General features: G+C 40.8%; 1 protein-coding gene across 7 annotated transcripts in view; it reads left to right on the top strand.

Moving 5' to 3' along the window:
• The window catches only part of igsf9bb (immunoglobulin superfamily, member 9Bb), a 682739-nt gene that overhangs the window by 297289 nt on the left and 366134 nt on the right, over window positions 1-19316 (top strand). For all 7 annotated transcript variants that reach the window (XR_011963911.1, XR_011963912.1, XM_072593172.1 and 4 more), the window contains one exon: window positions 1745-1891. Coding sequence is in view for 5 of the 7 variants with exons in the window: in XM_072593172.1 (XP_072449273.1) it covers window positions 1745-1891 (147 nt within the window). In the remaining 2 variants the exon portion in view is untranslated. The remainder of the gene's footprint in view (window positions 1-1744; window positions 1892-19316) is intronic.

Raw genomic sequence — 19316 nt, 5'->3', positions numbered from 1 at the left:
GTTAGAGTCTGTTTGTATTCCAATCTTGAGTCAGGCTGGTTCGATTTCCAAAGTAGGAATTTATAAAATTGACTGACTACAGATTGTGTGCTTTTTGAACAAAATAGAATTTATCTTCAAATACAATTTGCAAATGGAAATTCATGCCGCAGCTTGTATGTGTGCGTGTATGCATGTCAGGGAGATAAAGTGAGAGAGTGTGTGTGTGTGTCCGCGCGCGCGCGTGTGTGTGTGTGTGTGTGTGTGTGTGTGTGTGTGTGTCTGTGTCTGTGTCTGTGTCCGTGTGTGTCCGCTTGATAGGGTGTGTGCATGAATGTGTCGGAGTATATGTGTGTCAGCGGGTGTGCGTAAAGCTGTGTGTGTGTCTTAGAGAGAGATCATGTGTTTGAGAGTCTGCATGGGCATGTAAGAGTGTGTGTGTGAGAGAGAATGTAGATTTTAATAGGGGACACCTGTAGTGTGACATGAACCCAAGCTCCTGGTTGACACCATCCTCATGGGTACCAAACTTGGCTATCAGCCTCTGCTCGGCTACTCTGCATTGTTGCATATCCCAAAGTTCACCTTGAAGGACAGTCACTTGACGGTCATCTTGTAGATAGTATATACTGTTTCTACTGAGCGTCAGTGGTGGATAGAATGGTTGTCTGTGGATGTGGTGCCAATCAAGTGGTCTGCTTTGCCCTGGACAGTGTCTAGCTTGTTGACTGTTGTTGGAGATGCACCCATTCAACCAGGTGGGGAATATTCCATCACACTCCTGACTTATGCTTTGAAGATGGTGGACAGGCTTTGGAGAGTCAGGAGGTCAGTTACTCACTGTTGTAGCCACTGTGTTTATGTTACAACTTCAGTTGAGTTTCTGGTCAATAGTAATCCCAAGGATGTTGATAATGGGAGATTCAGTGATGGTAACACCATTGAATGTCAGTGGGGAATTGGTTAGATTGTCTTCAATTGGAGATGTACTTTGTCTGGCATTTTTGTGGCGCAAATGTTACTTGCCATTTGTCAACCCAAGCCTGGATCTTGTTCCATTTTGACAAGGATAGCTTCAGTGTCGGAGGAGTCATGAAAAGTCCTGAATATTGTGCAATCATCAACTAATGTCTCCATTTCTGAACTTTTGATGGAGAGTAGGTCATTGATGAAGCAATTGTATTGTTTAATACGGTAAAAATACATTGAAAAAGGAGTATTCAGAATTGAATAGTAGTTTTGTGCTCTCTGGAGTGCCCTTTTATGTTTGGGCAGGAATCACTTGTCAGTGCTACATTATAGAGTAAAAACAGAAAATGAGAGACAAACTCAGCGGGTCTGGCAGCATCATGGAGAATGAAGCAGTGTTAACATTTCATGTCCAGTATGATTTTTTTTTGGAACTGAAGGATTCCAAAGACAGGTATTTGAACTTGAAGTATTAACTTTGTTCCTCTCTCTCTGCAGATGTTGCCAGACTTAGATTACCTCACCAACATTTTATGTTTTTATTTCAGATCTCTAGTCTCCACATTCTTTGCTTTCAATATAATGTAGAGTTTTCTACTAGATTTCTGAACCACTGTGATTGACCTTCAATGCCTACCATTACACTATGGTTAGTGTCACAATGTGACAGTCCCAGAAATAATATTGACATGCTGTGTTTATGCCATTCATTTAGATTTATTCTGTGTCAACCGCTGCCACTTGAGATTCCTGAAATTTTAACATTAATAAATGTTTTCTTGTTTTGTTTCTGAAGGCCGTGCCAGTCTGTATGACAAGGCTTCTTTGCGAATTGACCAGCTCCGCTCAGAGGACCAAGGATGGTATGAATGCAAAGTGCTCATGTTGGATCAGCAATATGACACATTTCATAATGGCAGCTGGGTGTATGTCACAGTAAATGGTGAGTAATGCTATCGAGCACATGTCAGAATGTACTATAAAAGACTTAGCCATGACAGAGAATTCCATTGTAGCCCGAATTAGATGAATCACCTCAAGTTGGTACCTAACAATGATGCTTTCAGTCATGAGTAAACGTTTTATATGCTGTCAGTACAGTATACCTTCATTTACACTTGATGCTTTTAATCATTGGTACAATTGAAGCTGCATTTAGATTGAGTGAGATTAATCAATAATTGACCTCAGCAATAGGTTTATTTTAAGTTATCTTGGCCTATGTATCAAGGCTATTGCAGTGCACTTAATGTTAAGAGCAATGATATCACGATTTTAGAGCTCAGTGTTTTAAAGTTATCAGCCGCAGATAAGTTGTCAGAATGTCACATGGCAACTTCCCTTGTGTGAATGAAATCATTGATGAAGTCTGTGAAGTGCCAGTGAACCAACAAAACTCCTCCATTTCCACCATTCAGCTTTCTGCCATCACACCTCTTATCACATTACATCAATCTTGTGCACTCAGTAAATCCATATTCATATGTCTGGTGTCAGGAATTCACCAGAGCGGGAATCAATTTCATGTTATCCAATCTCTGGTGTCATATGCTGATATTTCATTGTGTTCTCAGCAGCAACTTTAGCAAATGGCTTTTGATCCAACTTGAAAACAAGTAGTCTGTTTCCCAGTGTTCCTAAACAGATTATAGTATAACACGCAACTTTTGAATTAAAATAAAAATAACATACGTTTTCAAAATAGTACTGGAAATGCTGCATGTATTTCAAATTGGTATTTTTGCTTTCAACCTCGTTGGGCAAAAACACATTTCCATGCACTGAATAACAGTTCAGTTTATACCTCTGTTCTGTTGATAGTACTCTTTATAGGTATTACAGATGATTTTATAATATTTAGCTCCTGGCAGTATATAAAAATGCTCATTTATTCTCATCTTTTGAGGATGAAACCTTTGAGGATAAAAAGCCTCTGATGTTTGTCTTGACTGCTTCCTACGAGGTTTCACAGTTTTTCAGTCTTTGTAAATCCTTTTGAGTTCCTTGATCTTTCCTGGCGTCAAAAGTTTCATATTCTGCTTGCTTGTTTCCCTGACACCCCTCTGGTCTTTCTGCATGTGACTGTAAGTCAGTAGGACGCAGTGGTCAGAGAAGAACACTGGCTTGATGTTAGTGGCTCTGATCATGGAATTTTGTGACACAAGCTGGAAGTCTCCTGGAGTAGACAGAACAGTCCAGCCGCAGCCAGTGTATTTTCACTGTGCTGCATCTGCTGGGTTGCTGAAGACATCATACAGCTTGATATAGAGTCATAGAGATGTACAGCATGGAAACAGACCCTTCGGTCCAACCGTCCATGCCGACCAGATATCCCAACACAATCTAGTCCCACCTGCCAGTACCCGGCCCATATCCCTCCAAACCCTTCCTATTCATTTACCCATCCAATTACCTTTTAAAAGTTGCAATTGTAACAGCCTCCATCACTTCCTCGGCAGCTCATTCCATACACGTGAAAATGTTGCCCCTTCGGTCCTGTTTATGTCTTTCCCCTCTCACCCTAAACCTATGCCCTCTAGTTCTGGATTCCCCCAACCCAGGGAAAAGACTTTCTCCACTTATCCTATCCATGCCCCTCATAATTTTGTAAACCACTATAAGGTCACCCCTCAGCCTCCGATGCTCCAGGGAAAACAGCCCCAGCCTGTTCAGCCTCTCCCTATAGCTCAAATCCTCCAAACCTGGCAACATCCTTATAAATCTTTTCTGAACCCTTTCAAGTTTCACAACATCTTTCCGATAGGAAGAAGACCAGAATTGCACGCAATATTCTAACAGTGGCCTAACTAATGTCCTGTACAGCCACAACATGACCTCCCAACTCCTGTACTCAATACTCTGACTGATAAAGGAAAGCATACCAAATGCTACGTGGATGTAAACTTTGTCATCACTAATTGAAACAAATTAGAGGAAACCTTCAAGAGCATCAATAATACTCTTATTGGCATAAAAGTCACTAAAGAGGAGGAAAACAACAACAAACTGCCATTCCTAGATACCACAGTAGAGCGAACAGCAACTTCAAACCAGCGTCTACAGGAAAACAACACACAGACCAAATATTGAACTACAGAAGCGATCATCCCAACATCCACAAACATTATTTCAACGAGCCAACACACACTGCAGCACAGAGGAACTATGCAGAGCAGAGGAAAATCACCTATACCATGTATTCAAAAAGAATGGGTACCCAATGAACACAGCTGAAATTGTGTTGCTGGAAAAGCGCAGCAGGTCAGGCAGCATCCAAGGAACAGGAGAATCGATGTTTCGGACATAAGCCCTTCAGAAGGGCTTATGCCCGAAACGTCGATTCTCCTGTTCCTTGGATGCTGCCTGACCTGCTGCGCTTTTCCAGCAACACATTTTCAGCTCTGATCTCCAGCATCTGTAGTCCTCACTTTCTCACCCAATGAACACAGTCCGCCGATTTCTCAGCATCAAACCCAAACAAGCAGACAAAACATGTCCAGAAACCCTAGCCACTCTCCCCTACATCAAAGACATCTCAGAAATGACTGCCTGACTACTCAGACCCTTTGGCATCATGGTAGCCCACAAACCCACCAACACACTAAAACAATAGCTAATGAACTTGAAAGATCTGATATAGGCAACAAGCAAAACTAATGGAATTTATAAAATACCATGCAAGGACTGTAACAAACACTACATTGGACAAATGGGCAGAAAACTAGCCACCAGGATCCATGAACACCAACTAGCCACAAAATGACATGACCCTCTTTCACTAGTATCCTCACATACACTTCGACTGGGACAACATATCCATCTTAGGACAAGCCAAACAAAGGCACGCATGAGAATTCCTCGAAGCATGGCATTCTAACCGGAATTCTACCAATAAACACATCGAGTTAGACCCCATCTACCATCCCTGAGAAAAAGAACAGGAAATGACATCACCAACCCAAAGAAACCCAAACATATAAATAGAAAGCAGGAATCATGTACACTGCTTCGACTGAGGCCCACTGAAGATGTTACCCAGTAGGGTGACGAAACATATGGAAATGAACCTCCCAGCTCAGCGAGCAAATCTACATCCAGTATCTTATATGTCTCAATTAAGTCACCTCTCAACCTTCTTCTGTCGAAGGAATACAGCCTCAAGTCCCTCAGCCTTTCCTTGTAAGACCTTCCCTCCATACCAGGCAACATCCTAGTAAATTTCCTCTGACCCCTTTCCAAAGCTTCCACATCCTTCCTATTATACGGTGACCAGAACTGTATGCAATACTCGAAGTGCAGCTGCACCAGAGTTTTGTACAGCTGCAGCACAACCTCATGGCTCCGAAACTCAATCCCTCTGCTAATAAAAGCTAACGCACCGTATGCCTTCTTAACAACCCTATCAACCTGGGTGGCAACTTTCAGGGATCAATGTATATGGACATTGAGATCTCTCTCTGTTCATCTACACTACCAAGAATCTTACCATTAGCCCAGTACTCTTTATTCCTGTTGCTCCTTCCAAAGTGAATCACCTCACACTTCTCCACATTAAACTTCAATTGCCACCTCTTAGCCCAGCTTTGCAGTTTATCTATCTCCCTCTGTAACCCACAACATCCTTCAGCACTATCCACAAATCTATTGACCTTACTATCATCTGCAAAATTACTAACCCATCCTTCTAAGCCCTCATCTCGGTCATTTATAAAAATGACAAACATCAGTGGCCCCAAAACTGATCCTTGCAGTACATCACTAGTAACTGATCTCCAGAATGAACTTTTCCCATCAACCACCACCACCCTCTGTCTTCTTTCAGCTAGCCAATTTCTGATCCAAACTGCTAAATCACCCTCAATCCCATGCCTCTGTATTTTGTGCAATAGCCTACCACAGGGAACTTTATCAAGTGCCTTACTAAAATCCATATACACCACATCAACCACTTTACCGCCATCTACCTGTTTGGTCACATCTCAAATAAGGTTTTCGAGGCACGACCTACCCGTCACAAAACCATGTTGACATCCCTAATCAAGTTATTCCTTTCTAGATGATTATAAATCTATCTCTTATAACCTTTTTCAACACTTTACCCACAACTAAAGTATGGCCCATGGGTCTATAATTACCAGGATTGTCTCTACTCCCCTTCTTGAGCAAGGGAACATTTGCTATCCTCCAGTCTTCTCTCACTATTCCTGTGGACAATGACGACATAAACATCAAAGCCAAAGGCTCAGCAGTCTCTTACCTGGCTTCCCAGAGAATCTGAGGATAAATCCCATCTGGTCCAGGGAACCTATCTATTTTCACCCTTTCCAGAATTGCTAGCACCTCTTCCTTGTGAACCTCAATCCCATCTATTCTGGTAGCCTGTATCTCAGTATTCTCCTCGACAACATCTAACAACATTTTACTATTTATATTCATACAGAAGACTTTCCAATTCCCTTGTATGAGATGATGAGACTCTTTTCATATTTCTCCATTTGCTCCTATCATTTTCCTTTTCACCTCCTCTATTAACCTTTTACGTTCAGCTGGCTTCTCAATTATATTTTCTATGTGACATTTATCACAAGTGCACTTGTTTTTTTTTCTTTTAATTTATATCTCTTTGATTTCCGGCTGCTCTAGCTTTATTTTTCAACCTTTCTATTTTGTGGGAATGCACTTTAACTGTACCTAAAACGCCTCATCCTTTAAGATCGCCTATTGTTCAGTTTCAATTGTACCTGTCAAGCATTGGCTCCAATTTATTTGGCCCAGATTCATTCTTACTTCATGGAAGTTGGTTTCCCCCTATTCATAACTTTTATTCTGGATTGTTCTTTGTCCTATTCCATAGCCAGTGTAAAACTTATGATGCAAAAATTGCTATTTACTAAATGGTCTCCTATTGACATGATCTACTTGGCCAACTCCATTCTGAAGAATCAGGTCTAACAGTGTCTCCATTCTAAGTGGACTGGAAACATGTTGCTGTGCAAACTTTTACTGAACAAGTTCTTCTCCCGTCCTCCCTTTCCACTAATATTGTCCCAGTCTAATGTTGGGATAATTGAAGCTACCCTATAATTTCTACAACTTTTTGTAATTTTGTTCAAAATTTGTTCCTCTCCGTCCTTCCCATTATTTGGTGGCCTGCAGACCACACTGAACTATGTAATTGCATATTGTTCCTTCGCTTTAGCCAGATAGATTATGTCCTTGGCAGCTGTGGAACATCTTGTTTCCCCATCACTGCAATGCTTTTCTTAATCAATATCACCATCACTGTCCTTTCAGAGAAAAATAGTCATTAAAATACTCAAGATTAATAGACAATTTTGTGGTTGATTGTTGCATCTATCCTGCTTGTGAATCCCTTTTGGATTATTGGAAATGCTATTTTAGATTTAGGTTTTATTGTCATGTATTCTCAGATATGGGGTACAAGAAAACAGGGAGAAGCATACAATGTCACCACACATGGCACCATCTTAGACATGAAGTACCTCATTGCAAAACCTTGTTTCTTTATTTTTTCAACTTCTATAACTAAATTAAAAAGTTCATCACAACAGTGTTTTCAGAATACAAGTGAAAAAAAAAATAGAAATAAAGTTAAAAATCAACCATTCCAGTCCTTCTTTAAGCCATGGCCTGCAGGTGCCCCAAGCTGGGCTTTCCCTAAGGGGGCTTGCTCTCCCATGTGTGGGTGTGTACCTGCCTGTTTGTACCAGCTGTTCTTGCTGCTGTCTGCTGCTGATGATGTTTATCAGGCACCAGATCTCACCGCTGCTCCCAAGGCCTTGGCCATGACCACCACTACTGCCATCCTGGCCCATGCTGGGCCTCATCCACTGCCATGCTCCATTGCCATGTCAACCATCTCGCTGCAGAGTCCAGCTCCGGTATCACTCTGGACATTGACATCGCCAATCATGACCTGTCTCCTCGTGGCTGACTGACAAAGTTCCCTCGCTGCTGTTGTCTCCATGACCAGACTCCAAAGACCAAAGAATTCAAAGAAAGAAAGATAAAGTGAGAAAAGAAGAAAGAAAAGTGTTCAGAGAAGATGAGCTTTGGTGAAGAGTCTCTCTCCCTGCTGTCTTGGTTGGAGGGTTGACTTGCCGACTGCGGTGTGACCAGGATTAGAAGCCACTATGTGTACTCCCAACTGTTACTCTGGTAATAAGAGCTTCTGATGGTTTCATTGTTGCTGATACTGCCATTAGATGAAAATATGGAGAAAGAGCCCCATGAAGCCAGTGCCAATGCAATGCAGTGTCTTCTCTAACATAATCAGTTATTTTCTAGTGTTGCTCTGAAGAAGAAATTTGCACTCCTGTGTACTTAACACAGGGCACCATTATCTCTTGCTGACTTCTTCAGGCATTGCATACTCTTTGGTGATGGAATTATGACTTTGACTGACCCCATGTTTTGTACCACAGTCACCAATTATGCCATGCATTGTAAGAGTGAAGGCTAATCATTTCTGTTTTGTCCAGTTGAACAATGTAAGATTGATAGTTCAATATTTTCTGGGACCTAAAATGGACAGGAAGCTGGGCAGCTTGCAGTATTGAATCCTTTAAGACTGCCACTGTGAATTTCGTGATGCAACTCCAAACTTCCCTTCACCTGTTAAATTTCCACAATTTCATTCAATTTACACATCACTCCTGCTATAACCATTTTAAAATGACAGATTGAAATCACGCTTCTGCCTGTAAATTTATTGTTTTCTCACAATGTAACAGCTGGAAATTACTTTGAAGTAAAGAACTGTTATTGGCGTGTAATAACTGTTTCAGGGACACCCATCAGACAATGCATCAATGTCTGTTACTCTGTTCATTACAAGTATTTGGTGCTTGGTATTTAAGCTGTGGGTGATAGCCAGTATTTTTGGTGTAAGCATTTGTCAAATTGGTCAACAGTTTACTGTTTTGACTATATTGTAAAACTGACAAAATGACACCAGAATCTTTACTGCACGTTGAGATTCAGCGGATCCAAAAAGCCAGAGCATTTCCACTGTTTCAGGTACATCCATCAGAAGAAAATATTGGCTGGTGTTGAAAATGCTAATCAGGTTATAAAATCTCATTTTAGAAGCAGCAAGTGGTGATTCTTCATGTAAAAACTTTAATGGGAATTTTCAAGCTGCGCAGTGTGTCTTCCTTTGTTTTACCATTTAGGAGTTTGACCTGAGAAATGCTGATTTTTAATGACATTTTCTTGTGCTGTGCAGGCTTCTAGATCAATGAGCAGAAAGCCAGTTTTGCAAGCAGTAATTTTACAACCTGAGTTCAAGAGGGGAAAAAAATCAGCATGACACCAGAAGCAATTGTGAAAGGGGCTTGCTAGGCATTACACTGTGGCATTGACTGCTAGACATTGAAGCATATTGTGCTTTCATAAAGCATTTTATCCATGGAATGAATATATGCTCATAAAATTGCCTCAGAAGATGTATCCATTGAATTAATGGAATGTAGGGAAGGTATACCCCTTTCTTATAGATTTTATGAAAGCTGAGCTCCTGCATAAATCCATCTTAAAAGTGGAAATTTTCACACTGCTGATAAAAAGCTGCATGATTTTGCTTTTCGTTAGACTATAGGGTTAAGTGCTTGCTTGTTACTATTTCTGGCTCACCATTAATGGACACCCTCTGAGAATTCAAAAGGAATGTTTAGACCTCTCCTGCCTGGGTACACTCTCTTTCCCATTGGACCATCCTAAAGCATTCTCAGTACATCATACCTTATGGCCATAATTGTCTTTCTGTTGCTATACCAAGCTCCTAATTCGCGAACTTCCAATGCCAGCCATCTTGGATACACTGCTAATGTAGAGTTGGGATATACAGATTAAACTTGGGAATAAAAATTACCAGGATCTTTACAGGGCCCTGCCTCTTTCCTGGGACCATTGAAACCCCACTCCAAGCAAAAATCCCAAAGTTTTAGTAAAACAAAGAATGGATACTGGAGATCTGAAACAAAAACAGAAATTGCTGGAGAAAGTGAGGACTGCAGATTCTGGGGATCAGAGTTGAAAAGTGTGGTACTGGAAAAGTACAGCAGGTCAGGCAGCATCCAAGGAGCAAGAGAGTCGGCATTTCGGGCATAAGCCCTTCATCAGGAATGAGGGGGTTGGGGGAAAGGGAACTGAGAGGTAAATAGGAGGATGGGGGTGGAGGTGGGGGAAGGTAGCTGGAAAGGCAAGAGGTTGATTCAAGTGGGGGGGAGGGTGTTAGTGATAAATCAGCACAGAGGCTGGAGCGGATAGGTGGGAAGGAGGATAGACAGGTAGGACTGTTCAAGAGGGCTGTGCCGAGCTGGAGGGTTGGAACTGGGATGAGGTGGGGGGGAGGAGAGATGAGGTTTGGCAGCATTTTTGGGAGGAAAGCAGAGTTAATTGGCACTGGCCTTGAAATGTTAACTCTGCTTTCTCCTCACTGATGCTGTCAGACCTGTTGAGTTCCTGCTTTTGTTGAAGCTTTAGTGTCGGTCATATTTCAGACTACATGCAATTCAATGTTTATTGTTCCAGGTTGGTGGACTGGGAAGAGTACAGCCATCTCAGATGGTTTCCAGACGCATCCCTGTTCCCACAGTAGTTTCCCAGCATGGTTACCAGATGTGGATTGACTGCCCAGAGAACTGAGGCAAATAAACAATTTAAATAATTAAGTTTCCGAGTGGAGGTGGTGTAGAGGGCTTTCTGGCATTTTGCTGGTGACAACGTGGTCTCCCTGACCTTTGCCACTTAAGGAGGCTGCCAGCTTCATGAAGGAATGCTCCCAAGTGGTTGTCCAATGATTCCACAAAGCATGGCAGTCTAACAATTGGAGCACATGAAGGAAAAATACCCTCAATGTCCCAAACACTGCTCCCCAACCTGCCCCAGAATCCTTTCCTCCATTCCATGGGGTGTACCACCCTCAGTTGGATAATATTTTTAACTTATCCTTGCCCCTCTGAGAAAGTCTCCTCTTTAAGGTGCCCTCACCCTCTCTAAGCTCTCTTAGCAATGGACACTTCTCCAGTGGAGGTGCCACAACTTCAGAGCAGCTGGCATGCTGAGTGAAATGGCAGCATCAGATTCTGCTCACCATCCACTTGGTAGGATAACAAATCCAGAAGTGGCCAATTTGCTTACCACCTCCATGAAAACTGCTGTGCCAGTCTCGATCCTAGACAGTGCAAGCTCAGGGCCCACACATGGTTCCAATGTCAGTGTCACACAATCAGCAGGAAAATATTGCTCACTTTGTCTTCTCCTAACTTATGCATTTTCAAATACTTCCCAGCAGAGGTTACCAGGCTGAGGATATGAATGAAAACTCTGCCTCGGTTTTATTAGTTATGCCACCAACTGCAATCAACTATGTCAGCACAGACCATGGACTAAACCTGAGAGGTTTTTTTTTGGTCACTATGGAATACACCACAGACAGCTACCTCTTCACTGTTGCACTCCCATAGATATGTATTGATGTGCCTACTCAATGGATGATTCATATTTTATAGCATCGTCCATTAATTAAGTGTTCATAGGGTGGATCAAACATACTGGCATGCTCCTCCACCCTGTTCGACATTTAACATCTATTACCTCTTCCAAATCTTCTTCTATACTGACCTGGGCTTCACCTTGTACTGTCTGTTATCATTACTGAGTTATGGCTATTTTGACATCGATCCAGGTTTATGGGCTTCCCGGATTTGCCAGCAGACTGTGAGGATTATATGGTTAAATCAATAACATAGATTTTATGAGTTTTGCACTTGAATTGATTAAAAGTTTTGCATGCTTCACACCTGGATCAATGAAGTACTTTCCATTTAAGCATGAGGAGAACCTTTTTCAATAAATAGATGAACACTGATGCTGTCATTATCACTGCTATAGATGTTGTGATTAAACAGTGCCTGAAGCACTAATTTTCTTTTCATTTAGTTGAATTGTCAAAAAAAAATTGGAGAGAGGGGCTAGAACCTAAATCTCTCCACCAGTGTTCATCAACATGCCTGATAGTTAATGGAATTGTAACATTAGCATGGACAGCACTAGTTTTAAACTGAGGTGTCTATAAAACCAGTATAATTAAATGAATATTCACTAATGCATAGCTCTTCATTTAATGGGAGCATTGGAACAGGAGCAGACCATTCTGCCTCTGAAGTCTGTTCCACCATTCAGTTAGATCATTACTGATATATATCCTATCTCCTTCCAGTAATCTCAAAATCTTTGCCTACCAACATCAGGTTTGAACATTCCAATGGACCTCAGACTAAATGTTCTTTCAGAGGAAAGCTTCTATAATTTTGGTACCTTTTTTTTATGTTGAAGAGCTTCCTGACATCAGCCCTGAATTGGTTAGCTCCAATTTTAATGTTCTGCCTCCTTGTTCCGGACTCCTCCAAAAGAAGAATTAGGCTTGCACCATCTACTGAATTAACTCTTTAAATCATAAATATTTCAACTGGATCACCCTTTCACCTTCTTAGCTCAAGAGAATGAAGCCTAGTCTGTGCAAGCTTTTCTCTTAATATAGCATGTCAGCTTCGATATCATTCATCCACCCCCATGTACAATGATACTCATATTATGGGGTACATAGCTGACTGATCCTAAGGAGGTACTAACACAAGAAATGTGTAGGATTCTTCAGTCGTTTGATATGATTGCTCAACCGAAAATGAAGAAAAAAAAAATGATGAATATATCAAGTAATATCAAGACCTTTGCTTGTGGGTTAAATAATAGACTTTTCAACCCCACAGTAAGTTGATGAGTAAATTGTAGAATATAACCATTGCTGTTATTTTCAACAGAAATATATGGTCTATTTCACTACCAGGACTAGTTGTTTCGCTGTATTGTAAATTGCTTTCTGCAACATCTGAAGCACTACAATCCTATTAACATAAGCTGTACTGTATTAATCTCCAGCAATGTATGATTTTCTCATTTTCAGTTGATGGCATTGTAGGGGAATCCAGTTAATATAAGCTCTACTCTGTAATCTTACCTACAGACAATGTCTGCCTCAAGGGCTGGTGAACAATGCAAAGTCAAACAGGAGTGTGGGCAGACAACACAATGCACCGTGAAGGACAGCACCACAAACGCTTTCATGTTTAAAACACAGACATTAGCAGGGTTTGGGCTGGTGCAGGATTGTGAAGTCTAATGGATTTTGTCATACAAACAATTTGCCACAAAATGAAATAAAAAGCAGTCTCGAAGGTTCTTCACAGTGAGGCAAAGTGATGTTCACAAAGAATCTGTTTCACAGTATTACAAGTGTCTACGTTGAGACCCATTAAAAAGGCCAAGGTAAGTAGAAAGTACATTTATTAATCTGGTGACAGTAACAAACTCCATGCCATCTGATCTTGAGTTAGTGTCCAATGTGGCAACAGAACATCATGATGGACCAAAAACTATTATAAGCAGCCGTGTAACAGTGTCTGTCATCAGCTAAACGTGCCCTTGAACAATTAGGTTTTAGTTTTTTTGTTTTGCCAACTTGCTGACAGTACAGTCTGATAATGGCACTTGGAGGGAAATCCACGTGGGACTTAACAACTAGAGCAAGTAATTTTGTATCTTCTTAACCAATCAGATTATAGTATTGTGCAATGAATAACAGTGAGTGAGGAGGGAGAGAAGGGTAGAATGGGTAAATTTATTGTCAGATTAGATATAGAAAGAAATAAATAGATATAGAAAGAAATAAATAGGCTAAAAGGAAGTTTGGATTAAGTGTTGGGGGGGGGGAGAAGACAAAGGAAAAGTTTTAAATAATGATTTTCTATCTTTAAAATCACTGTCAACAATTCAAATTTTAAATAATGACATTGCACGCTTGTAAGCATTTCCTTAAATGTGAAATGTTGGCTAGCCATCATGAACATTCATCACATTTTTAAAAGTAACAACTGTCTGTTGTTAATTTACCCTGCAAATGCAGCAATTTCACACTGTTCAATGGCACAACAGATAGTGAGATATCACTTTCACAAAACTAATGATGAAATCGCCCAAACCAGACAGTAGCCTTTGCATATCTAAGATTAACTGCACATCTTGCCCTCATCTGAAATTGCTGCACTATTTACACAGCAAACTCTATTAGCCTTGTTTTACTTTAAACAGAAAAATCTGGGCCATTGCAATGGAGAGCCATTTCTGCAATGCGGAACACTAAGTTGTTGAATGATTACATCCTTATTGACATCTTAATTTGGCAACAGCTCCCCACTTAAATCGAATCTCAGTTTCACAGCTCATTTTATTATAGTGTCTGAAACCAACAATCTCATCTTTCCCTACCTGCCCTTTGTTGCAGTCATCCTAAAGACACATTTGTTTCCAATATATAAAGTGTCTACTGAGTGAAGAAATGTAGTCCTTGTTGCACTGGTGATGCACGTGCTTGACATTGTAGGCAATCCATAGCAACGTGCCTCCATATGTTGCACCAGCAAAAGGAAAGTGGATCCTTATTATACGTCAATAACCTTTTCTGCTAAGATATTCCACCTTACTATTATGGGTTAATTAAATCTCATTTAGCTATCTGTCTTGAATTACATATTGTGTCAACAGCCTGTTATAAAATTATTTGATGTCATTCATCCACGTCCTCATTTGCATTATGCTCCTCAGCAACATTTTCTGATTACTGTAATGAATTCTGATGGTTGTAACTCGGTGGGATTTGGGTCACTTCAATTCGTTTATGAAATCAGGCTGATTATCGCTGTCATATGTTGCATGTGCCTATTTATAGATGTTTGCTGTCTCCTTGTAATATTCATTGCTGTCCAGTGTTTATTCATGAGCTTCCAAACCTATCTTGATGCGTTGTCAATAGAAACGGGAAAATCAGATTCAAACAATTTACTGCAGAGAAGGAAGCCAGTTTTTTTTTATTATTCCTTGATGAGATGTGAGCATCCCTGGCAAGGCAAACATGAATGATGAACAAATCTGTTGCTCATACCTATAGCCCTTTAAAAAAGTGATCATGAGCCACCTTCTCCAATTGAATGGACTGTTAGAATATTTCATAACGTAATTAAGAGTCAACCACATTTTAGTGAATTGTGGATCAGATTTCTTTTTTACAAAAATCAATGAGAGTTTCAAGGTCACTATTGCATAGAATAGATACAAATTCCAGATTATTATTTAATTGAATTGATATTTCTGCAGCTACAGTAGCTCACACTCTAGGCCGTCAGTTTGAGCCTCTGAACGACTGACTATCGTGATAGTCAGCCAACCATGTCTGTGCAACCAAGAATGAACTATTTGTAACTGTTCCTATCAATTGTACAGTAATATTATTATTATAAAGTATAATGCTCATGAAGTTGAGATGGATGACATGAAATAATTTTTAAAAAAGCTATAAAAAAAGCCGAATAAGACTTAATTTACCAATTGTAAGACACAATGTCTTGGCAGAAAAGGTTGTTAATGTATAATCATGCATCCAATTTCTAATTGCTTCATAGCATGTGACAGTGGCATTGATTAATAAAAGCACAGATGAAAAAAATGTTGTAATAATATCAATGCATTTCTGATGAAGTGCATTCTGATGGGCATTGCTCCTTTTGATTTGCATTTTTTACAGCATTTCAATTAGCAAGTTTTGAGAAGATTTGTAGCTCAGGTTGAGGTTCTGGATGTAGGTTTGCTGTCTGAGCTGGAAGGTTTGTTTTCAGATGTTTCGTCACCATACTAAGTAATATCTTCAGTGAGCCTCCAGATGAAGCACTGGTGGTGTATCCTGCTTTCTGTTTATATGTTTGGGTTTACTTGGGTTGGTTATGCCATTTCCTGTGGTGATATCATTTCCTATTATAATGTAATTTCCTGTTTTTTTTTCTCGGGGTGGTAAATTGGATCCAAGTCAATGTGGTTGTTGATAGAATTCTGGTTGGAATGCCATATTTCTAGGAATTCTCATGCATGTTTTTGTTTGGCTTGTCCCAGAACGGATGTGTTGTCCCAGTCAAAGTGGTGTCCTTCCTCATCCGAATGTAAGCATACTAATGAGAGTGGATCATGTTATTTTGTGGCTAGTTGATGTTCATGTATCCTAGTAGCTAGTTTTCTGCCCGTTTGTCCAATGTAGTGTTTGTTACAGTTCTTGTAAAGTATTTTGTAAATGACATTAGTTTTGCTTGTTGTCTGTATGGGGTCTTTCAAGTTCATTAGCTGCTGTTTTAGTGTGTTGGTGGGTTTGTGGGCTACCATGATGCCAAGAGGTCTGAGTAGTCCAATCAGTCCATGCTGACTACAAACCCAAACTAAACTAGTCCCTGCCTGTGTTAGCTTGCCAAAATGGAGCACAAAATGGAACACTGCAAATAACATTTTTAATTGTACATATTGATAACATGCAATAAACCTTCTTGTCTAAAAACAGTGAATGTTCTGTCGATACTCTATGATGTTGTATCTTCTACTACTAATCACTGGATAAGCCTAAGACAAAGCAAAGTCCAAATATCTGGTGCTGGAACAGCACAGCAGGACAGGCAGCATCCGAGGAGCAGGAGAGTTGATGTTCAGGCATTAGCCTGTTCTTCAGATGCTGTCTGACCTGCTGCGTTTTTCCAGCACCACACTTTTCAACTCTGAGTCTCCAGTATCTACAGTCCTCACTTTTATAGAATCCCTACAGTGTGGAAACAGGGCATTTGGCCCAACAAGTACACACCAATCCATTCCCCTACCCTATTATCCTACATTTACCCCTGCCTAATGCACCTAACCTACACACCCCTGTACACTATAGGCAATTTAGCATGGCCAATCCACCTAACCAGTGCATCTTTGGATTGTGGGAGAGAACCGGAGCACCCAGACAAAACCCACACAGACACAGGGAGTTTGCGCAAACTCCTCACAGACAGTTGCTCAAGGCTGGAATTGAACCCAAATCCCTGATGCTGTGAGGCAATAGTGCTAACCACTGAGCCACCATGCCACCTAAGACCGCATTGTGTCTCCTAAGACAAAGCAAAGTCAAAGGAAGTTTGAGGCAGCAAACTACCTTGAACAGCCCTTACCCAGTAACACATACTGGTAGAAGTGGCACAGTATCAAAAGGTACCAGGAGTGGTTATCGAGGAAAATACCACATGCATCTCTGAATAGATCCCTGGATAAATGCAGTTTAGATTGAGTGAATAAATTAATTTTTGATGTTGTTTGGTTTGCATGGGCTTCCTGGATTTTCAATAATGTTCAGGGGATTATATTTTGCACTTGGTCTCTCTTTTTGTCACTTGTAATGTCATTAATGATGATGAGTGACATTGGACAACCCTGCCTCTGAGCATTTTAGCAAGTCTCAGAAATAAAATCTTGCATTTCTGTGAAAACTTTCAAAAGCAGCCGAGGAATTATGTTTTGAAATATTGTCATTGTTGTAACATAAGCAAATCTAGCAGCTGACCTGGACTGAGGAATGTGCTTCAAACAAAACATGAGATACCTGCTCAGTTCATTTACATTCATGATTATGTCAAGGGAATAGTTGTCGATCTGGCACTGCTTTTGGAGCTTCAGTCTCTTCTTCTATTCTTAGGCAGTCCATTGGGATATAGAATGCCTTGGACCTAAGTTCATACCTGATCAAATCTAAGATTACTGCATGTAAATCTTAAAGCTTCTTTTTGAGAGCTGCATGAAGCTTGTAGTTGAAAGCCATAGTAAAATAGATGAAAGTAATTTAAGGAAGGCTTTCCCTTGAGCTTGACAATGCTCCACAATCCAGTACAGAGTCACCAGCCCTCCTTTCATCCTCCTTTCACATTCCTCCTAGGAATCTGATTCATTCTGTACTATCCAAAGTCTTGGATGCCTGAGGAAGCATCTGAAATGCCACTAATCACAGTGAGATTTATTGATTGTTTTTGGTCAATAATTATCCGTGCAATCTAGCTTGAGTACTGAAGCTGTTACAACTTACCTCTGAATTGATTTTCCTTAGAGAAGGTAGTTCCCACGTTGTTTCCCTGCAGCTCTCTGTTATCGTTGTAATTCCACCTTGTTTGCTTCAACATTATACCTACAATTCTATATTATCATCAATTTGCATATTTTTAGTCAGTGTGTCTGCAATTTGTTTACCCTGCAATTCTTGTTGGTGCCTCTACATCCTGTAATTGGAGATTGTATGTAATTGCATGAATCCTATGATATCTCCCACTCCCTGTTGAGGTCAGCCTGAAATGGGCTGAAGTTCTCTTTTGTGGCCCTGATCACACCCAATCTCATGTGGGCTGCTGCTTGTGCTGTCCTGTGATAAAGTTATGCCTGGGAATGCTACCAGTCTTTCAAACCTTCAGAGGGAGATACACTGCACCAACCAACCATGAATATTGTACCAGAGAGACAGTCATCACAAAGAGTCATAGAGTCATAGAGATGTACAGCATGGAAACAGACCCTTTGGTCCAACCCGTCCATGCCAACCAGATATCCCAAGACAATCTAGTCCCACCTGCCAGCACCCGGCCCATAAACCTCCAAACCCTTCCTATTCATATACACATCCAAATGCCTCTTAAATGTTGCAATTATACCAGCCTCCACCACATCGTCTGGCAGCTCATTCCATACGCGTACCACCCTCTACGTGAAAATGTTGCCCCTTAGGTCTCTTTTATATCTTTCCCCTCTCACCATAAACCTATGCCCTGTAGTTCTGGACTCCCCCACCCCAGGGAAAAGACTTTGCGTATTTATCCTATCCATGCCCCTCATAATTTTGTAAACCTCTATAAAGTCACCCCTCAGCCTCCGACGCTCCAGGGAAAACAGCCCCAGCCTGTTCAGCCTCTCCCTATGGCTCAGATCCTCCAACCCTGGCAACATCCTTGTAACTCTTTTCGGAACCCTTTCTCAAGTTTCACAACATCTTTCCAATAGGAAGGAGACCAGAATTGCATTCAATATTCCAACAGTGGCGTAACCAATGTCCTGTACAGCTGCAACATGACCTCTCAATTCCTGTACTCAATATCCTGACCAATAAAAGAAAGCATACCAAATGCCTTCTTCACTATCCTATCCACCTGCGACTCCACTTTCAAGGAGCTATGAACCTGCACTCCAAGGTCTCTTTGTTCAGCAACACTCCCTGGGACCTTACCATTTAGTGTATAAGTCCTGCTTCAGAACTGTATGCCTCATCTATTCATCAGCGTAAACAACCTGATACGTCATGAAGTTCTCCTGTCTCCTCACCCTTCATGACACAACTCTCTCCTTACAAGTTGTCATTTTGAAAAGGAAGCAAGGTAGAATTGTCCACTGGCATTCTT

This window comes from Chiloscyllium punctatum, chromosome 23, assembly GCF_047496795.1.
Source record: "Chiloscyllium punctatum isolate Juve2018m chromosome 23, sChiPun1.3, whole genome shotgun sequence".
Taxonomy (NCBI): Eukaryota; Metazoa; Chordata; class Chondrichthyes; order Orectolobiformes; family Hemiscylliidae; genus Chiloscyllium; species Chiloscyllium punctatum.
This window is presented reverse-complemented; position numbering and strand designations above follow the sequence as displayed.